The 24,322-nt window shown below is 31.0% G+C and overlaps 1 protein-coding gene across 1 annotated transcript in view; it reads left to right on the forward strand.

Annotated features, from left to right (window-relative positions):
- LOC115878414 (tryptophan 2,3-dioxygenase) overlaps positions 1 to 24,322 on the forward strand; it is an 84,639-nt gene that overhangs the window by 26,562 nt on the left and 33,755 nt on the right. Inside the window, exon 5 of the mRNA XM_030894928.1 lies at positions 8,359 to 8,526. Coding sequence (XP_030750788.1) covers positions 8,359 to 8,526 — 168 coding nt within the window. The remainder of the gene's footprint in view (positions 1 to 8,358; positions 8,527 to 24,322) is intronic.

Below are 24,322 nucleotides of genomic sequence, written 5' to 3' on the forward strand. Positions count from 1 at the left end.
GATCTAAGACCCGTGAGTATTTCGCCAGCAATTTCCAAAATTATAGAAAAACATCTACATAATCAAATTGTTTCATTTGTAGATTCAAATAAACTAATACCTGAATGCCAATCTGGTTTTCGTAAGAACTACAGCACTACTACTTGTCTACTGAAGCTGGTTAATGATATTAGAACAAATCAAGAAAATAAAAATATGACTTGTTTTAGCTTACTAGACTTTAGTAAAGTATTTGATACTCTAGACCATTCATTGCTCCTAGCAAAATTACAGTATTTTGGATTTTCGGACGGCTCCTTAGAATTGTTAAAAAACCTTTTAAAAGATAGATCACATTGTGTTGTCATGAAACGAGGAAGTTTAAAACAAAAATCTAGTTATATTCCTATGATTTCTGGGGTTCCTCAGGGATCTATTCTGGAGCCACTTTTATTTCCGTTATGTGGCTGATATGGATAAGGAAGTACAGTTTTCTAAATTGCAGCAATATGCAGATGATTCTCAAATTTATTGCAAAATAGATATTAATAATTTGGAACAATTTCAGTTAAATTTTAACCACAATCTGAATAAAATTAATAAATATGCTCAGGATCATAATTTGAAATTAAATGCCTGATAAATTGCTGCTGATAAAATTATATTTTATCTTTTTTTGTTTATTTATCTGATTTCTGTTTATTTTTGTAATGTAATTTATTTCTATTTTGTTTTTGGGGTCGCACCACTCTGGCACTTTGTGTTTTTGTATCGTTTTTTTAATCGCGGTGCGATCCCTTTAGACACACATTTATTAAGAATAGTAAAATTATTAAATTATTAATCTGTAAAACGTAATGGGGTCTAATAAAAAATTTGAATTTGAATTTGAAAATAGTTAACCGAATTAGTAATCTATGTTTTTCGTTTACGACACATCTATGACTTGGTGTGATCAACTACATTTGACAAGTTTCTGAGACTGGCTTGGATGCTTGTGGGAACAAACCTATAGTCGCCAGTCCCTGGTCGCTTTATCGAATCTTGGGGCAAAAAAAGCCCAACGGTGAAGTCTGCGTCGGGCGATGTATTGCAAAATGCAGACGAGCGTATTATATGATTTATTTATTTATTATTGATTTATTTTTTATAACTGATTAATTCTTTGATCTATTATCACTACCTACTCTTGGAATCGTATAAAGTGGCAAAATTGTTTAACTACACGATGATTTTTTTAAATAGAACAACCTGGATTATTCCTTTGTTGCATGGAGAATTAAAAAATTAATATTTTTTATATCTAAAGTATTATAAAATTTTTAACGGAGTTGCGGATATTCGTAATATTATGTTACATATACGTTTTTAACTGTAATTTCTTGACAAAGCCGCCCTATGATTGGTATTTTGATAGTATTTTGTCATTGAAAGAGCCATATGTAATATAAACGCAAATATTTGTGAACTCGCTAAACATTTTTAAAATAATTTAAACACAAATTTTTACAAAAAATATTCACTTTTTAATTGTCCAACAATGAAATAGGGTATTCCATTTAAAAAACGAAGAAAATTATGATATATTTTAAAAAGTTTGGCATAGAATTTTGAGCACCTTGTATGATTTATAATAACGATATTTATAGCAAATTAGTAGAGAACTATAGTAATTACGTAGTACAGTTTTCATTTCAGGATATTCCTTGTTTTTTTTAAAGCTGACATTTTTTATTTATCTGTTAATATCTCTGAGACTCTATCAAAACATATTTTATAATATTTTAGGAAAATCATTACGATCCACCCACACATTCGAGCACACATTTCTGAGCAACCATGTAGGATTATTAAAAAAAAAATTGAAAATATTTTTTAATACATTATTTTTTTATGTATTTCTAATAGATAGATCACATTGTGAAACAATGATTGCAAAAAATCTCCGATCTAGATATTGTAGTTCTCTAGAAACTTCCAATGCACCCTCAGCCTGGGACACCCTGTATTTCCATTTCCAATAAAAATGAAATATATTCGAGCTGTTTCACATGAAGCGGACCGTCCGCGCGGACCATCTTGTGAATTTTTAAGGTCCGATGGAGTACTTTCACCTGGGCTGTCTTCATCTTCCCATGTGATACAAAGTTTTTACTCATATAGCACATCCTTCGAAGCAACAGGTCGACGGATGGCCGTTGGAAGAAATCAACCGCACGGATCATCCGCGCCTGTATGTAAGAATATTCATATAAACTCATGGTACTTGTTCCACCAACGGATGGTCCGCTCCATGTGACGAGAGTCATTTGTTATTTTTTACAAAAATAAAAATAAAGTAAAAATAAAGCTAAAATTTTAGCCTGTAGCCGTATTCACAGTTTTCTCTGTTTTTATACTTTTTTGGCGGTAAAGACTAGAATGCAGCATAAACTTCAAACAATTGGAACATTTATATTTGCTATGTACTTTTGACTGTGTTTTTTGTTTATAGTTCGTGCTTACCCATTTTACTCGAATACAAATTGTCAGGTATAAAAGAAAAATAAAGCCGCGGCGCCGTAACAAATTCATTTTCTAGTATACAAACAATATATTCTGATTTTTTGTATTATTTATTTATCTTTTGAAATTTAGTAACCAAAATTTAAATACTACGAGGCCAAAAATTGATTAGGAGTATAAAAAATATATTTCATAACTTTGTTTTGTAAAACACGCAGCTGAAAGCCGTTTGCGTGATATTTTAGTATACTCGTCAGTTTCTCAAGCTGTATAGCACAGATATTTTCTGAAAAATCTTTTTCAGATCTTTTTTAGAAGTCTCAGCAGTGATTCGAGACTTTCTTTATTATGTTGAGTTTTGTTTGTCAGTTTGAGAAATAGCATTTATAGTTTTTTTGCTGGGTTATTTAGATTAAATAAACATTATATTATTCTTTAGTCAGAAGGTAAAATTATTTAGCTTCATAGTCCAGATGATCAGTTTTTTAATACAGGCGGACTGTGCGGGCCAGTTTGTTAGAAAATACTTTATATAGTTCTTTTCTCAAAGATCTTCTTAAGAACTGCATTTTTATTTGCTTCAGAATCAATCTTTTTTAGACGTTCTACTATGTGAAGTGTTTATAAGCTGCATATTTTCTGTTTCTGTTACAATAATCCTTATTTTTTATTATCTGTAAATATGCCACGCTTTTATATAGTTCAGTAATATATATAAAAACTGTTTATTACAATCGGAATTTGGTTTCCAGTTAATAATAGATTCATTGAATAAGTAAACGTTCAGCGACCCAGTCCATAATAATTAGTTAAAATCCTCTACTGAGGGACAGGAGACTCAAACTCACAGTCTTCTATAAAAAATTTTATTTAAAATTTTTAGTAGTTAAAAAAAGTTGCGCATCATGTTTCGGGAATCAAATCCCATCTTCAGGCCCGGAAGCTAAGTCAGTGAAACATATTTGTCATAATATGTGTCACAAGTCAAGTAAAGAAATAAAGTCATAAAACATGCTATATTGCTGTTTATTTAAATGTGTTTTGTAGTAAATTGATCATACTCCAATATTGTGTCCGCATTCTTGAAATTCCTTTCATAGTCATAAATCCAGTAGACATTCTTTGCGAAATTATTTGAGCGACAAAACTGAGCATCTGAGGGAGCCTTTATGAAACAAAAATCAATTAGAAATAAACTCAAATATTGTTAATTTAAAAAATAGTATTAAATAAATAAATTTTCCGGAATAAAAAGTGCAAAGAGAACAAAGCATATATAAAAAGAAATCTAAAAAATTAAAAAGTCTAGTTTTTGTAAAGCACCGTTACATAGATTTGAAATGGAATTTAGACTGTCAACTGAGAAAAATGCTTTACGTCTCAGGAGGATTTCTCTCCGTCGTCTGAAATAAAATAAAAAAGGAAAAAAACAATTTAAAATGTCTAAATATAACTAATTAGAGAACACTTTTAGTACAGACGCCTTTTTTTAAAATCGTAGAAGATTAAAATTAGCAATAACCACGTGATTACAATTACATAATTAGAAACAAACCAAGAAACTTAAAATATCTGTAATAATTCGATATCCAAATTTATGTTTGGGGATTGGGACTTTTGTTTTTTTTTATCATATTATTTTTTATCGTATTAATCTTAAAATATTATCTCTACAACGGCCCACACATTATACGATTTATCGTACTGCAGGTTGTACAACACAAATTTGATTCGACCGTTTGAACGACATATTCGACGCGCTGTTGTCCACAAACTTAAACTACAACGGGCCACACATTAATACGATTCGTCGTACTACATGTCTTACGACAAGTTGATACAATTGCTGGAACGACAGATCGGATCCGCGTTTATTCACTAACTAAAACTACCGTTTGATGTTAATCACCAACAAGTAGTAGTTTTATTTTCCATTCATTTTGAATTCTATTGTAGCATCTGCTTTTATTTCTTTTAATTTTTCCAGTCGGATATCATAACTGGCATTTCTTTTTTGTTTATTTAGATATTCCTTACTTTTCACATCCCACAAACAAGGTTGATTATGATAAATTTCTATAAATTCCGCCCAAAACTTCTCGTTGGTATCCATTTTTAAGAGATTGTTTAACCATGTGCAACGAAAAATGTAAACGATCTGTCTGCGACACATAGGGTTTGCACACAAACCATCAAATCTATCGTATATACTACTGCGTTGTACTACAGATTTTCTGCATGCCATACTTCCGTACGATACGACTTTGTCTTACTACAAGTAGTACTACAAAGCCACTAACCATCCAACCATTGATCCAACGGTCGAAACAATTTGATGTTGTACAACTTGTAGTACGATAAATCGTATAATCTGTGGCCCGTTTACGAGTATATACATTTCAAAGAGCGGTTTCCTACGTCTCATATCATACTTTAATAAGAAAATAAATAAAATACATGTTTTCGTAAAAATTGAGCTGCTTTTTTAAAGAAGTGGCGCTTTATTTCCTTTTGGTCGGCAGTTTGTGGAAAATCATTAAAACTTTCTGGGTCACATTTCTTCGTAAGAAAGGATTTTCCAGTTTAAGGTTAGTAGCTGTCATATATCAGAAGAATGTTTCTTACAATCCTTTTCAATTAAATGAAAGGTGGTATGTTGGATTGGTCAGTTCAGGAGATTGAGTAAAATACCTTATTTTTAAAGGATTTATTATATATTCCTTATAAAAGATTTCTAAAGGTGGAGGTTGGCTTTTGCCGAGCACTATAATGTAACGATTGTTCGCTGCCTGCTACTAGCGTTCCGTTTGCAATCGACAGGCGAACATCTCGTTTAAAATGCTTGCTATGCTCCAGTACTTCTTCAGCCATTAAAAAATATAGGACTAGAAAATGTGATGGAATACGGACATTTACCACACTTATACTAACTTGTAATGTAACAAAGAGGTTCGCTAAAAAGCTGACAGTCGAGTGGAGCACCGTTGTTGTAGGTTGCGAGCCGCTCGGTTAGCCGAGTATTTCCCGACATTGACTAGCGAATGCTCGTGTTACAAAGCGATACGCGGTACATTACAACGCCCGCCAATGAGGGCCCAATAATTTATCCCTGCTAATTACTTAATATCAAGTTTGGTCTTCTTCTAGGTCTCTTAAATCCTCGTGAGAAACATGCTGTAATTTTTGTGGTCCATCTGTTGTCCGTTCTTCTTGCTAGGTGTACCACTCATTGCCACTTCAGATATTTGATTTTGTGGATGACCTCTATTACCTGGGTCTTTTTTCGTATCCACTCTGTTCTTTTACGACCTTTTTCGGTCATTTTTTTCAACCAACCTATTCTGTTCCATTGATCGTTTTGCGACCTGCAGTTTCTTGTTGTGTTATTTCTTAGAATGTCTTAGATAGAATATCTAGATATATACACTAATTTGTATTTGAGCATAATTCCTGCGTTCCTGATACACATTTTGTGTTTTGATACTTTTTTCAATTAGAGTCAACAATTTTCATTAAGAGTATAAAATATTGTAATACTGTTCTTTTTGTGACTAATTAAAATCAATTTACTGTCAAATTAGGCAAAATAAATATAGAAACATTACCACAAAAATTAAGGTGTCTATTATAAGCATATCTATGTACGGTGTTATAACAGGTATACTCATGCTGGCAAGGCTTATGTTTGGGTCGAGACTTCTGTATGTAAGAAAAGTACAATGCGTTTATAATGTACTGAACAAAGAGAGAACAGTAAAAACGTTGCCAAACATATGAAATAAACCCAGTAACTGTGCACATTGCTAAGAGACGGGGAAGGATATAAGATAGTTTCGTCGCGGTCAACCGCTTAAATTGATAAATTTTGTATATTAAAATCTAGTAGGTACTCAAGAATTACGGGTGTATATTGTACATCAAGCTTTCAGCTTCACGGTTTATTTACATCTCGCTATACTTTATTTGTTTATTTATTAACGAATTGTTGTTGTATTTTTCTTTAACTCGTAAATTTCTAAATACAAGTTGGAAATTCAACAACGACTCTAAAATGCTCACACGTTTACCACTTTTGGTAGAAATAAGTTGAGCTCAGTTGGTGCTAGACAATGGTCGCGCTATTAGAATTCAAAAATTAATATCTCGAAATCTATTAGAAATAATTTATTGTAGTTTTTTAAAAAACTTTCTTAACCTTTCTGCTATATTCTATTGGCAGATAGTATGTGAAAATTATTACAGATGTTACACGATTGCTGAAAATTGTTATGCACTAAACGTAAATTGACGCGTTTTCTAAAAAATTTTGACGGAAAAGAAACGAACTTGTTGAATTTTTATCACTTAAATATCTTTTCAAAGATCCAAACTTCAAAATAAAAAAACGAAAGTTTCCATGTCCACAGTAGTTTTTGAGTTATCGTGTGTTATATGTTAAGAAGTTGAGTTTTCAAATTGCTACGCTTACTGACGTTTTTTTATTATAAAATGGTCACCCTAACGATATTCTATAACTCGATTTCATAGATGTCCAGAAACGTATATCTAATGATTTTATGTAGTTATCTTTCCGAAAAAAAACGAATTAAAAGCGCTTTTCGATTGTGATTTTACTACATTAAGGCGGATTCTGAAGACTCGTCTACTTGTAGAAACATTTTTTATTGGGATATACTTGCCATGCGGTGTGAGCTGGTTCCTTGTTAATTAATAATTATTTGTCAATTATAACGCCAATATTTGCGTACTTGGCAAGTATACGAGTCGTCAGAATCCCCCTTTAGATAGGAAAACGCGTACTTGTATCACTGAAAAATATGGCAACGCCGCAACAGATCCTTAAGCGATTCACTTCCACACATGTAAATACCGACCCAAAAGTAACAGTTACCAGCACGGTATACTCGTATTAGTCTAGAATCTAGATTTAAAAAGGGGAAACAAAACAGTTTATTTTTACAATACAGGAGGGAAAGCCAGCCGTTAGTTGATATGGTAGTGAATTACTAGTTGTTGGGTTTCTTTCTATAGAATAAAAATTATGTTTTGTCTCTCTAAATGCGTACCTATGTAAAAATGTATGATTTAATTATTTAAAAAATGGTCTCATCAATACAACATAAAGTGGTCGAAGCACTGGTTATTCATAAGGAATCTTATATGAAATAATTGTCACAATATTGAAACCACTTACGAAACATATCAATGCTTGCGGCCTCAGTATATAATCTCACGTTTTTGACTGCACCCAATATCTTCCCAGATGAATGTTATGCTCTAGTACCGTATGATAAAAAAATGGCGTCAAAGATGACTGCGGAATGACAATCGATAATAATTTTAGGGAATTCAATCTCTACATGCCATTTATTAAAAACTGACACAAAATTTGTCAAAACGTTAATTAAAGAAAGACTAAAAAAGGATAGAACGTTCACAAACACACAAATTTCTTTACAAAGAAATAAAACATATATTTTTTTCGAATTTTAAACTACAACATTTAAAAATAATTTTTACTCAGTATAAAAATAAATGACAAGCTTCTTAAGGCCAACTGGGAGTAAGCGTAATTAAAAAATAAAGAAGAGTACAGGCTAGGTAAATGACGTCTAGTCTAGGGCTTGACCTCGCCGAATTATCATTCCTCAGCCGTCTTTAACGCGTTTTTGGGAAGAATGCTTAGTGATACATTTTTTATGGATCACTATTTATATTTACAACAACTCCAAAAAATTACTCTTGATAATAGTCATTGATACATTTGACCGAAACGTTTTGTAAGATAGAATAAATAGACAATGGAAGTCCGAAATTCTTTAAATATTTGAATACCTTAACAAGACTTTAAAAATTAGTTTTTTTCTTTTGCAGAAAGCTTTAGAAAGGGTCATACAATCCGAAAGCCAGCCGTCCTTGGCCTTGTTAGTGGAAAGATGGCTGGAGCGTACTCCCGGCTTAGAAGTTGAGGGTTTTAATTTCTGGGGAAAGTATCAAACAGCTGTCAATTTGCTTCTGGAAGAACAAAGACAAATCGCTCTGGTAAGATATTCCTCCACGTAATCGTTTTTCTTTTAATTAGACGGAAATTTGTCGGCGATCTGAAGTTATGAAAAGAAAAAGTTTTTAAATGGAGCGAAGCTCGATAACTTTTATTTTTAATTAGGTCTCTTCGTCTAGCTTTATTCACTGATTCTCTTAAAAACGACTATTAAAAGGCGTAGTTTTTTTTCTGATTATCATGCTTAATAACATTAGCATGCATGAAATATTAACTTCAGTTAATAATTAGCCCCCCCAAAAAAAATGATGAAATAATAGAATAACTTTACTTATCGTTAAGGCTGGCTATTTTATTGACACTTTTCAGAGGCTTGCAACTGGATTCTAAAAAAAGTAAACTTTATTTTAGGTTAAGGTCTTTTCTTGCTGCTAAGGCTAATCCGGGACCCTATTCTGTATTTTTTTCGGTTTTGGATCCGAAAATTCTATTCGGTTCGCTATCGAACGATAGATTTGTCGAATGTTACGTACTGTATCGTTTTTCGGTAACCGTTCGGTTTAGTTTCGAAGCAACCGAAAAATAATCACGATTAGAGCATGACAGTAGGACGTAATAGTGACAGTGACGCTTTCAAATTTTGTATACTTATTTATGTTTCTTGTAAATTCACATTTTGTTATAACCCTTCTGGTCAACTTATTCTAAAGGTTTCCGAGGATAAGTGAGTGATGGCAGATTTACAGGTAAATAAGATTTTTTTCCAGCAGGAGTAAGTAATATTAAATTTTCTTTTAAGCACTGGAGGGAATCGGTATGAATATGCAATAAAGAGAAGTCTTGCTTCGCTTTATAGAAGAACATAAAAATTTTGCAGGAAAAAGAAGAATGCTGGCTGTTGAATCTTCTTTTGCAATGTAGCAAAGACAAGCAGTTGATGTAATGTTGCTGAGAATTAAGAAACTGCCATTGCGGAAAATATGAAGATGTGAATCTGCTAAACAAAAATACACATAGTGTACAGGGTGGACCATTTTGGTTGTTTCTATAGGGTATCTAGGAAACCGTGAGAAATATTCAGATTTTGATACTGCAGTCTCGGGTTCTTTTTTTGAAAAAATTACAATGGCGCTGACGGATCGTGGCTATCTTGATCGGTTTCGAAGCTACAGGGGGATTCTCAAATTTTGTACTTTTTGAAGATGTTCGATAGTTTGTTTATTTCAGCAACCACGGAAAAATGAATTATACATTCTAAAGGCACTTTTCTGTGTAAAATGCAGTGGCGTAGTCAGACTTTTTTGAAAAAAATTTTTTTTTCAGATACTACTTATACTTACTTACTTATACTTGATACTAACTATACTTTTGTTTTTTTAAATTTTCTTATTCAGCTTGGCATGGGCTTCTCGAAAATATATAACACTCTATATTTATTTTCACTATTAACCTCAACATTTCAAATTTTTCTTAAAATATCTACTTAGTGGATAGTATGCCGCGCCGAGTAACAAAGTAAACGGTTATCATGGTGATCGGTATATAACTTTGATGGATGCGGGACATTTCATTTCAATAGATTGAAGTATGTGTATTTTAAATAATAAAAAAATGAGTAAATTTGAATATTTTGAGAAATATAATATGTTAGAATTTTATATTGAGTCTAACAAACATAAGCAAATGGCAGCTGATTTATATTTTGAGCGGTATTTTGAGCGCGAGCAACCAAACCCAGCCATTTTTAAAAGGTTAGAAGATAGTTAATCAGACATCATTAATGTTGTCAGTTTTAGCGATATGTCTAGATTTAATCTAAAATGGTTATAAAAATTCTGCACTATGTTTGTATGAATGGGTTTGCTCTCAATAATAAGATTACTGTTGAAAATACCTTACTGTTTTTTCTGTGTCGGCCGAAGCATTACAGCGCTCGGCTCAAGCCAATTTCCGCCTTTATCTACAACGTAATAGCACTTCACAGAAAGGAAATGCCTTTTATGTCAACTTTATGGCTTACCTCCCACAGTTCACATAATCACCCTTAACGGATCACCCCTAACAAATTTTGACATTGGCTAAGTTTTTCTTTTTATTGCGTAGTATAAAAGTTACTAAAGCTTTCGGTGGAGCCAAAAACTCAACCCAAATAAATTCTCTTCTCTGATGGTATCGAATAATTTAGCGATCTGTTAATTAATAATACTTAAATGGATGTCGACAAAGATTGGCCATTTAAAGATTACTATTTAAATAATGATTTAATCCCTCAGTGTTATAATACGACCTTGAATTTTTATATCGGAGCTTTATTTGGGGAACTGGGTCAAACTTTTAATTGAAATTAATGAGAGATTTGGCGGATTTGAAATAGTGCTCTGGACATGACACGATGTTACAGGGTAGCTGGAAAAAAATCTGACTAATGACAGTAATAAATACGTACCTGTTGCATATAGTAATTCAATTCAGACGCTTTTGAAATATGACCAGTTATATTTTATAGTAAATTTTTAATAGGAATAATTAAAAATAATACTTAATTTTTTTACTGCCTAATGCTTATTAATTAATGGTTATACTACTTAAATACATAGTGATAGCGAGTTTTAAATAAATGCAAATATTTTCAGGGTTGGTAGGTCTCGATAAAAGCAACATACTTTTTCTTTGCCGTTTTTCAATACATACACCAAAACACTATTATTTTAACACTGGACTCGCGTTTCGCTAACCATGTTAGCATCATCAGCAGATTCTTAAAACTAAGACAACTCAGAAAAGAGACAAATTCAAACAGTTTTAATCGTCTGTTTATTATGCTAATATGGTTAGCGAAACGCGCGTGTTTTGGTGTATTGTGGTGATTCAGTGTTTTTGTTCTAACCTCCATCTGTAGTTTACGAAGAAAGCAGGGGGTGTAGATATAGGGACATGCCAACACTCTAATACTGAAAATAATTTAGACAGATAGACCATCTGCCTTTATGGTAATATCACCGCTTTTCCATAAACTATGGTCTATCGAACTATGGTCGTGAATCATCCTTTATATGTCACAGAAAATTCAGGCTATTTACAGTAAAACTATACATAAGTATTACTTAAAATATAAACAACTCTTAAAAATAAATTTCAGAATTTATCATTTCATTTTGAATTTCCCCGGAAAGTTCAAAGATTTATATAAAAGCATGGGGACTTGGGATTTTACATCCATGTTTTCGACGATACTGCATTACCGGAAGCTTTATTTGCTTTCATAGAGTCCCGGGTATAGACTAATAAAACTGGCGAAAATCCTATTAAAATTACAATTTTGAATCAGATCGATAACGAACTGTTAAAAGGGCCACTGTCCCACACGTAACGACATCTGAGAGTTTTGAACTGTACAGTCCCAATCTCGACATGTAGTCAGTAGTGACGACTTTGATGAAGATTTTATCGAAGAGATGAGATCTGTAAACTTATAACATGCTAAATATTTTTAACTGCGCAGACCGGAAATTTGGCGGGAAATGTACTAGACTATAGTCTCACGAAATTATCTTTTATTAAATCTGAACGTATAGTGTGAAAAGAACGCTATCGATTTGATCCTAAGATCGGAACTGTCCGATTTGGCATGCAGATCGTTGCGTGTAGGGCCCTTTTTAGATAAATCAGATTGCAATTTTATTGGCATATAGAATCCTACAGGGAATAGAACCATATAGAATGTAGAATGTGTGAGAGGGGGGATTAATCACTGGGATATGTACTAGATAATCGCTGGGATTACAGGGATGGAACACCCTGTAATAAATTAAACAAATTATTCCCATCCACTCAATTTTTTTTTGAAAAATTGTAGATGTTAACATATTTTCCTGAAACAGGCCATAGTACATCCACTAGTACATGCACTTGCACAAATTTCTTCTAAAAATGTTCCAAAAAATAACCTTTTTTAAAGAATTTCCAGGACCCTGTATAAACGATTTCTTAAAAGAAAACACATGCGAACCCGGTAGATTCCGGCTTATGCTGTCACTCGACTGAAGGGAAAATTAACGTAGTTTTAGATTTCTGTTGAAAGATAAGATTAAGTGTTTTGTAGATTTTTAAGTAAACAAATGTTTCGATGTCAAGTCAATCCTCTGTAAATAATTTTTCGGTAGTTAAATGGTACCCGATCTTTATAAATGCGGATACCTTATTTTCGTTTTTCGTCTTATAATAAACGATATTATTCTTCCTAAGAAGGTATTTTCCACAAAATACATTTGTAATATTCATATTGAAATTTAATTATTTATCTAATATTTATGCCATACGATCGAAAAAAAAAACCGCGTCAAAGACAGCTAGGGAATGACAGTCGATGATAATTTTAGGGAAGTCAAGCCCTAGACTTCATTATTTAGCCCATATTCTTCTACATTTTTTTGATGATTTTTTAGCAATCCTTCCTTCTTATCTTTTAATAATGCTTACTGCCAGTTCACCTTAAAGGAGGTTCACCTGAGGTTGTCATTTATTTTTATATTGAGTAAAAATTATTTTTTAAATGTGTAGTTTAACATTTTCTTGGAAATAGCTTTGTGTGATTGGAAACGTTCTATCATTTTTTAATTCTTCTATAATTATTGTTAATTTGACAAGTTTTATTTACTTATTATTATTAACTGTTTTATTATTTATTTACTTATTTTAGTAACTTTTTTACTGTTACTCATAGAATAACGCAACGTTTTTGTCACTAATGCAGAAATTGATCAGAAAAAGTGTAAATTTACAGAAACAGGGTATATTTATAGAAAAAGTGTAAATTTACAGAAAAAGGGTAAATTTACAGAAAAGTTGACAGAAAATGTATAAATTTACAGAAAAGGTGTATATTTATAAAAAAAAGTGCAAATTTACAGAAAAAGTGTAAATTTACAGAAAATGTGTAAATTTTACTAAAAATAAATTTTTCAATGTTGCGATGACAACTCGTTTTCGTAATTATGTCTAGTATGTTACAGATTTACAGTAGACATTAATGATTACAAATAAGATCTAAGCGTGCGTGAGGTGAGCTGGCAAATGTGCAAGATAACTGTAATTTTTGTGTATTTCCGATATTTTAAATAGATTTTTCGCTATTAAGGGCTGAGACGAATCCAACAAATTAAAGATGAATAAAATCGGTCAGCCGTTCATGAGTTATAAATGGAGTAACTAACCCGACTTATTTATTTAAACGCTGAAATTAAACTAAAGCCATTACATTTTAAGCTGATTTATCTGGGATTTCTTAAATGATTTGTACTTTCAAAGACTTAATAACATTTTGTAACAAATAAAAAAATACATTAAGTTACCTCACTAAAATTTGGGGTGGGTTGCATACCCGAAACCAGAGATATACTACATCGAAATTCTACAAGCCGCCTCTGTTTTGGTTCATTGTAATCTTACACCTTATAAATATTAATAGAACCAATTTTAATTCCCGAGGAACTTTTAATGAATGTAATGCAAAAAACTACATAACAGAACTATTAGCGAAAAAGTTTTATAATTATTTTTTTTTATTTTTTTTACTCAATTGTTCTCTGAACCAATTCAATCTTTTCGTCTACGTGTTTGCGCTTAGAAACTTTTTGTCATGAATAATGTAACAATCTTTCACACACGCTCTTTCACACTAAAGTTTCATTTTCTTTTATTACGAGTTAATAACTTACATAAATTTTATTTAATACGCCGTGAGCTGTGCGTGGAAAAACAGGATGAAATTTAGTAAAACAAACGATAATTATACATATGTATAATGAATATTAAAAAATATATATTAATCTACCCTGTTTCATTTATTTTTAGTAATTGTAAATTATACAGGGTGGTCCATTAGTGCGAGAAAAAAAAACTTTGGTTAAAAACATTATATCTTTAAAGTTGTTAAAAACTAGAGTGAATTTAACTTTATTAATACTTAGCTATACAGGGTGTCCCAGAAATAAGTGCAAGTGTGATTAGGGGCGTAGTAAAAATATCGATTATTTTCGTTATTTCCATCAGAGTATAATAATATAGCCCCGGATTTCTGTGAAATTTAATAAGGATCAACTGATTAAGAAATTTAGACTAAACTTTAATTTTATTGTCGATTGTGGATTATTATTTTTGCTGATATTTTAAAACTTCTAAATGGTATTAACAAAGAAATTATTATTTCGATATGTTGGTACATTATTCGTAATTTATGATAATGCTAATTAATACTAATTAATATTTAAAAAGTTACATACCTACTTTAATTTGATTTGATGCAGGTCTGTAAAAGAATCATTTTATTCTTAGATTATTTTATTCTAAATTGAGTGTTTTGCGAATTTTACGATAGTATTTTTTTTTGATATTTTGTATATTCTACTACCAGAAAACCAAAATTATAAGATCTTTTTTAAACAAAGTTGAAGGAAGATATAGCGTACCTCTTCCAATGCTTAATAGAACTACTACAATTAGAAGATAAACAAAAAGGAAAAAATAGCTAAATACCACATACTAATCATCTACTACCCAACAAAAACACTACACAACTACTTCTTGTAATCTGCACTCAACAAATTATCAAACTTACTAATTAACCAAATAAAAACAAAAAATAACCTTATTATCCCTTCATCTGCTACTTAACTAGAAAATAAACTACACAAACACTGCTAAACTATTTCTGGTATTCTACACTAAACATATAATTAAATTTAATCTAATTTTACACTACTAATTAATCTAATTTTACACTACAACTCCAAAATAAGAAAATAACAACAAGGAATAAGAAAATTTTTTAAAACTAGAAGAAACAGAACTTCGATACGTGCGACTAGGATAATAGATCATGGGGACGAAGAATCTAAAATACTTTAAAATGTGCATTCAGAAAGAAAAAATATCTGGAAAATTATCTAAACAAACATTTTTATTTCTTTATCGGCCTCGTCGGCCTTGCAGAATTTATCGGTTATTTTTTTTCATGCCGGCGTTCAAAACAAAGTTCGATATTGTTGGCGAAGTAAGATTTAATCATACAGAATTGCAATTTTGAGTTCAGTTTAATTATATATTAAATATCTGAAATAGCTGGAAATATTAGTATAGTTGGACGATTTCAAATTGTTACCTAGGAAGAAACAAACGAAGATGGAACGATATAGAAATTTGTATTAAGTTTGACATCTCTCAGAGCAACGATGATTGAACTTGTTTCCATAACTAGGTGAAATTGTTTAAAAAAGAAAAGAATTGGCTATAACTCGGGAAACATTGTAGCAGCCTAAAATAATTTCTTATTTTTGCGCTACATCTCTAGCAGAAAAGCAAATAATGCCCATCCCTAGTCAGTACCGCTGCAATTTTCGTAGTACCGTGAATGCCGTTCAATGTGGTGGCGCAGGGTTGCCATTTATATTATTATTTAAATTTTTCTTTAAATGTTATTAATAACTTTCCTGAAGTTTCCCTATTTCGAGCACAGTTTGGTGTGTGTTGATTTTTTGTCTTCAAAAGATAATCTCCGGCAGAATTTTAACATTTTATTCGGATTTTTCGACACTTCCATTTCAACCACTGGTGAAGTCCCAGGGTGGTTCTCGTCTTCTTTGAAAAGTTTTTTGGTATCATCGTATGTGGCGGAGAATAGCCCTGCGAGTAAGTTATAGTTTTTTCTTTTACTTTCTTTCATATACTTAGAGAAAAAATCATTTATTATAGGTGTGTCCCTTACCAACTTAAGGGAAAGATTTGACATTTTGGGAGTTTTTTGGAGTAATTTTTTGAACGAGTTTTTTAAGAAGATTGAGCAGTAGTTTTTTTTTGAGCCGAAGATTTTGAGCAGTTTTGGGTTTCTCTGAATGGTTCTGTGAAGGTTCCCTTTTGGAGGCTGGTGTGAAATTGACGAGTTTTCACCTTTTCCGCAAATTTACAAGTTTTCTGATGGTTTGAAGCAGTTACGTAATGGATATGGGCCCCAGTACGACACCAAATCAACACTGATTGACTACAGCTTCAGAGCAAAAGCTAAGTACTCATTTACGTTTTGCTTTAGAATCTTTTTGCCTTTTTCTTAACTTTCTACTGAAACTTACCTTATCTTGAAACCTCTTTTTTAATGAAACTTAAACAAACGATTACGTTTGATGATTTATATTTTGTAATATTTAATTTAAGTTTCGCTATATTAATATAATATTAATTTATTGTTTTTTTAATGACCTTTTAATTCACTTTCAAATTGGAGTTATTTAATTATTAATAAATGTACATAGTTTTTTATTAAATTTTGTCGTTTTAATTTGAGATATATCATTACTGAACATCTTTAGCTTGTGGTAATTTTCTTAATTTTTTAAATATCACCTTAACTTGGCTTAAATTAAGTGGTGCCCAACAATATGCAAAAATAATTAAATGAACCTACACCTATTGTTCACCAGACGAAGAGCAGCCGTACGCTGCGGTTTTCTTTTTAATTTTTACCATCTTCTTTTATAATTTTTCTTAACCTTTTAAAAAGTCGCCGCAACATATTTTATCTTATATGGCTGAAAAGCTGAACAAATGGTTTTTTTATGAAGGCATAGCCAACTATGGTTTCCATTAAAAAAAATAATATATTTGTGTCGTATGTTAAAAATAACAGGCTTCAGAAAAAAAAGGAGAACATAGTCTCATTAAGAATGTGATTATCGACAACTTTTATTTGAAAACTTTTTGTCTAAAATATATTATAATGGGATTAGGAGAATTTTTAAAACAGGCGAATTTTTTTTTCCAAATATCTAGTAAGCTATAAACTTTTTCAAAAATCTCCTCACAAAACTCGCAATTCTTTTCCTATCTGATGTACTCTCTAGCTTCAAAAATAGTAGTAGTTTCCGAGTACCCATAGTGAACATCATAGAAAACTCACCCTGTATAAAAAAAATAGATTTATGAAATAAAATACTGCTGTTTATCGATTTTCGATATTCTTTAAGTTATGATCGAGCGCATACATCCTAAAAAAATATGTAAATCAGAATCGGTAAATTGTGGTAATTGGAGTCTTGATGCCCATTGGGAAGGAGAGGATAAGAAATATTTGTCTGCGAAATACTGATAAACTTAATAGAGTTCTTAAAATGGTCTTTATTGAATCTTTTAGATATAAACGACATAATTTGAACAAGAGAAGGGATATTTGTTATTTCAACGCTTAATAAATATACAGGTTGATGCAGGCCGCCGAAAAAGCTCTATATTAGTTTTTTTGTTTTGTTCATTCCAATTTTTTTCATAATATGGGAACAATGGTAACGCACATTTTGAAAATATGTGAACATACAACGTGATTGAACTAGAGAATAAGTATAAATCATGATGAGTTAACTCATATCAACTCATTGGCTACATATTATATTATTACCTAATACAAGTTTCATTTTGTGTTTTGTATTAAACAGTCAGTGAATAGTATTAATAGAATTTAATGTAACGTAATTTAATAAATACCAGATAACAAGCATTAAATGCTATTGTTTTGTTAATTAAAAAAAATTCAAGCGCATAATTACAAATTAAATATCTATAATATATACACAATGCAACTCTACTGTTACTCTAAAGGATATCAATTAATTCTATGTGGAAATACATTTTAGATAACAGTAATTATTGAAAATTTAGTTACAATATGGGTCTTTAACCTAAATTATTTTTAATAATATATAATTTGATAATTTGGAGCTTTGATTTAGGTGTACAGATCTAGGGAATTAGAATGGTATATAAAAGCTAAATATATATATTTGAAAATTTAAACAAAAACATATGCAATGTATAAAAAATAGTCCTAAAAATTATTCATAATTCAAATATTTAAAAATATTTCTTTTAATAAATCGTACGACAATAAAATACCAAATTAAAATGTGTTTGTATTTTCTCTACGTGCTATCACAGGCTATTCATTACACAGCCAGTCGTCTTGGCTAGTATTATCGTACACATGTCGATAGCTTTTATAAAGGGAGATTCAATGGAGTTAAGAACCCAACTTGTTACATATTTATTTATTTCTTATTTAGCTTATGACGTATATGAATTTAATTACATCAAATGTATATGTTCAGAAACAATATAACACGTAAATAGATTGTTACATTTGTAAAAATAAAAATAGAAATTTAAAAATGTATAAAAATATACATACAACATATTACAAAAAGTATACTTAAATTTATATATGCATTTGCTGTAAGAAAGAATTCAGTTACAATATGATGAAAAATTTGACGCAGTTCTCCACAGTCACAAGTCAGTGATCCAATCAGTCCCAATTTATAAAAAGAATCACGACATATATGCTATGAGACGTTCTTACCCTGTTGAGTACCTTCCATTCGTGGCGGGGCAACTCCATCCCTGGTAGAGCTGCTGTAAGACATAAGCTGCTTGATTTGGTTTCTAAGTCCCAGTACTCCCTCCATTTACCATTTATATTGAAGTTTTCTTCCAAAAGTTGTTCTGCCAACAGCAGTGGGGGATCTAGACTTCAGTCTCCGCAGACGGGCATCTGGCAAGTCGTGGTGGACCGGAAGGTGAGGATTTGATATTATTTTCTGACATTTTTTGACTAGTCTTTCCTGTCTTCGGATACTGGGAGGTGCAATATGGCTCAGAGTGGGTAGCCAAGGTAGAGGTGTGTTTTTAAAACAGCCGCTGACTATTCTCATAGTCTCATTAAATTTGATGTCAATTATCTTTACATAACAGCTGTTTAGATAAATTGAAGCGCAATATTCAGCAACTGAGTAAATTAGGCTGAGAGCTGATGTTTTAAGGATGCGTTTCCGCCCCAAGTAGTAACGCAATTTTTGTGTATTATATAATTTCTAGTGTTTATTTTAGCTGCGGTATCCTCTAGATTCTTTTTATACATGTGTTCGGTCTTAGATATTACACCTAGATATTTTGATTAAGGGTTATGACGTAGGAAGTTGTTATTGAAGTATACTTGGGGCTCCAGGTGTGCTTGTTTGTTATAGGTGAAAAACCCAGAAAAAAAGAAGAAATTAGGAAGTATTTATTATATTAAAATGTGTGTATCGTGGCCAAATAAGTTATGAAAACTGGACGCCTAATGAATAAGATTCGTTTTAATAACACTATTTTCAGATACATTTAAACTGAAAAATTGATGTTATCGGTAATATATTAAATATTATGTTCTAAAATATTTACTGGAAGCATCGTATAAATACATAATCAAAATAATATTTTTTTGCCGGTTAGACAAATTTGTTTCACTAGTAAAAAGCCATTGTTTTGCGTGGTAACTTTTTTATTTTGTAGATTCTCATTCAGTGGCGAGAAACCCAGATTTTTTCTCAGATGATATCAGTTTTTATTTTTATATATCTTTTTCAATTTTGACAATAATATACATAAACAACGATAATCAGTTTGATTGACGCACCCTTATTTTTTCTTAAACAGAACTGCCGATGCTGAATAATGTTGATTAGGTAGCTATCTAAACAAAAGGTAAAAAAATCATAACTTCTCTACGAGTATATTTAATAAAAACAATTGGTATTTACTTTTTTCAATCATACATTTTTGGGATAAAGCAAGCAAAGCATAAAGAAGGAAACTTCCATTATCCCATTATTGAAAAAATTATAATAGTCCAATCCAGGTGTTCATTAGAATTCAGTGGCGTAACTAGATGTTTCTGTTAGGAGGCGTCATTTTTGTGAATTTTACGTTTTTTTTTTCAAATGGGATATTCTGTTTATTTTTTATGTCATTTGATTTTTTACCAGCTTCCTAAAATATAATGTACCTTTCATAATCAACATAAAAATAACATTGGTTTAAATTAGGTAATCAAATCAATCAAATAATTAATTCCACGTCACAATTAGGTTATTTGCTATTTCACTCTAAGTTTCTGTGTGTAGAATTATTGAACAAATGCATCAAAAATATCAATAACTTCGATTGACAGCCGTGTTATCTATAAACTGCACATGTTCACTTTCAGTGCAGATTATTAAGACAATACGATGCAAAGCAAAATTTCCTGGTTAAATTAATTTAACTACAATAATAATACTCTTTAAAACTAGGTTGATTTATATTAAACAGTTTAAAACATTTTTACTTTATTTATGAAAATAAGTATAGAATATATTATAATTTTAAACAATAGAAGAATATATATATTTGGGACAACTAATACACAGCTCGGGATCTCTAAAACCAGAAATCAACAGAAGAATTAAGTTGGCTTGGTTTACTTATGGAAGAAATTCAATTATATCCAAATCTAGAATGACATTCTATCTAGAAAAGAAAACATTCGACCAATGTGTACTATCACCAGTCATGACCTATGCATGCAAAACCTGGATATTTAAAACGGACATTATTAAGAAACTGCAGGTCGCGCGACGCTCAATGAAACAAAATATGCACGGAGCGTAAAAGAATAAAGTCGATACGATAAAAAGACCCATGTTATAGATTTTATCCACAGAATTAAATCTCTCAAGTGGCAATGGGCAGGACAATAGGAGAAGACTGGAGAAGATAGGAAATTAGCAGGGATAACTTGGGCCCGCGTAGCCAACAATACAGGGTGAGTTTCCTACGATGTTCTCTATGGGTATTTCGGAAACTACTGGAGATAGAGAGTTGGTTAAATGGGGAAAGAATTGTAGTTTTGTGGGGTCATAAATATGCGCCTTTCAGGTTTTTGAAAAAGTTCATGGCTTACTAGATATTTCGAAAAAAACAAATTACGGCTATTTTAAAAATATATATAATCTATTAGACAAAAAAATTTCAGATAAAAGTTGTAGATAATCACATCCCTAATGAGTTTGTGTTCTTCGATTCTTTCTAAAGTTTGTCAATTTTGACATATGACTCAAACATATGTTTTTTAAACGGAAACCATAGTTGGTCATGACTTCATAAAAAGCGGCATTTTTAAGCTTTTCAGCGATATAAGCTATAATGTTTTTTTTTCGAAAAATTACTGAGTTATAGCCAATTCTTTTCTTTCTTGACTAATTTCACTTAGTTGGTATGTTATTCTTATTCTGTTATGATTTATAACATAAAAAGACAGAATACAGAGACTAAAACTTAAAAAAAAATATTATACAGGGTTTATTTTTTACTACTTCTCATACACTTAAGAAAATTTTAATGTTTTTATAATTTTTTTAATATTTTAGCAAATGTTTAAAAAATCGCCATTGTTTTGAGTACATAAAATGCATCTTTTAAAACTGAACTACAAGTATACAAGTATTTGCACAGAACGGCCGGCCGGTCGACTTTAATAAACTTCTCCCGTACCGCGTCTTCGAGTGCCTCTCTTAATTTATAAGTTCTTTTGTAAACCTTGTTGTTAACCATACCGCATAAAAAAATGTAAAATGGATAAATCAGGTGATCGAGGAGGCCCATGCAATTGGTCCACCTCTTCCTATCCTTGAGTTTGCATAATTATGATATAAATAATTTTTAACATTTCTTTCATTATGAGGGGGAGTGTCATAATGAAAGTCATGTTAATTCCTATTGATACTACCTTAGTTCCTATTGATACCTACCACTCTATTGATGCGCAAGGTATCTAAATTTAACTTTTCTAAAAAAGTAACGTTCACCGGTCAACGTATCCTCGAAAATGTAGGGCCAAGAAAAGTTGAACAAATAATCCTACAAGCTTTTCTTCATATGAAAAATTCATATTTACAATTTTTGTTTATTTTAATTTACAAAGTTTGGATGTGACAGTTTCACATTACTGAGAGCAACGGCGATTGAACTTGTCCCCATGGTTAACTAAATGAAATTGTTTAAAAATGATATGAATTGGTTATAACTCAGTAATTTTTCGAAAGAAACATCTTATAGCTTATATCGCTGAAAAGCTTAGAAAATGGCGCTTTTCATGAAGTCATGGCTTCTAACTATGGTTTCCATTTAAAAAAAGCGGTATGTCAAAAATGACAGTACACATTAAGGATGTGATTATCTACAACTTTTATCTGAAAACTTTGTGTCTAAAATAGATTATAATGAAATTAGGGACAATTTTTAAAATAGCCGAAATATGTTTTTTTTCGAAATATCTAGTAAGCCATGAACTTTTTCAAAAATCTGAAAGGCGTTTGTTTATGACCCCACAAAACTGCAATTCTTTTCCCATTTAACCGACTCTCTCTCTTCAGTAGTTTCCGAGATACCCATAGAGAATATCGTAGGAAACTCACCCGGTATACATCAATGGGCCCAACTGCAGAGTATCAAAATATATTAGGGAAGTTATACCATAATAAATTGGAAATGGTTGAATAAGCTGAGAATAATGACGATGATGATATATTAAGAAAGCTCATAACAAGACAAATAAAATAATATAGAGGGTGTCCCATTTGAAAAAAAACAAACATAAGTTTAGGTCGTATTTCGAAAACGACAGCTTCCAGCAAATAAATAATGACGCTTCTAGATTCTAAGTTGAGAACTCGATGTGTCGCCCTGTATTTCAGGAACGAAGAAGGCTATGACAAATTTGTGTATAACATCTTTAGTTTCATAAAAAAGTAGCAGTAGTGATGTAAAAACCGCATTTTTGTATCTCTACTCATAAATGAGAAACCCCATAAAACACATGAAAATTGGACTTTGAACGGTAAATCCATATATAAAACTTCTAAAAAGTAATTAAATATATATATACACTTTTTTAAAGTGTTTAAATTTAAGGAATTTATTTTATTTTATATTATTTTAGTGGTTTAAGAAACATTTAGGAATCATTTTAGTATTTTAGAAGTTGTTAGTAATAATTCGATAAATTCAAATTCTTCGTTATCCGATTTTTCGAAGTCAGTTTTGAAGCTCGCGTATGAACGTGAGTAAAATGCTAGTTATCCGGATTCTGGAAATACCGGCATACTTTATGCGAATATTTTAAACTTTTATCGGTAAATGAATGCTGGTGAAATTAAATAACTGGAAAATTGTGGTATTTTTACAATTTTATATGTTTTATGGAATAGTTTTTTTTATTAGGAATATGTTTGCTACGCTCTAATTTGGATAAAAATATAAATTTTAAAATTGCTGTTTTTGTCTTATTTAGTATATATATTATACAGGTGCGTCTCAAAAGTGGCTCAACCCTATAACTTTTTTATTTTTTTCCTGATAAAAAGACGATATTTGGTATGTTAGTATATAACATAAATTAGGATTGATTGATGTATTCAACTGTTTTTTGTCACTTCTTGTTTAACGAAAATAACTACAACTTTTTATTTTTAAATGGTACCCTCGGTATTTTTTTACTTTATTAGATAGAAAATGACATTCTGAATAGAATGGCATACCATATGTCAACTTTTGACATTTTGCTTAATAAAAAACCTTATTTTAAATATCAACCTAGAGTGCCATGGCTATGTTAAAAACACCAATTTTTAATAAAAGCGCTTTGGAAAAATATATTTGATCGTCTAATGTTTTTAGTGTCTTGTTCTGGCAGGTTAAAAGATGCCCAAATCGTATTTTAATCATATCTCAATTTTTTCAAATGGAACGAGGGTGGCTCATTAGCATATTTGGAAACGATTTTTTTTACGAATAATTTGATACATACAGTATTTCGTATTTAGTATTTCGAGTCAAATTGTCGTTATGAATTGCATGTTATAATTTCAAATAAACCATGTGCCAAAATCTCAAAAGTTGACATACGATATGTAATTCTATTCAGAGTATTATTTTCTATCG

Source organism: Sitophilus oryzae, unplaced genomic scaffold, assembly GCF_002938485.1.
Source record: "Sitophilus oryzae breed Bouriz unplaced genomic scaffold, Soryzae_2.0 scaffold_1508_pilon_pilon, whole genome shotgun sequence".
Taxonomy (NCBI): domain Eukaryota; kingdom Metazoa; phylum Arthropoda; class Insecta; order Coleoptera; family Curculionidae; genus Sitophilus; species Sitophilus oryzae.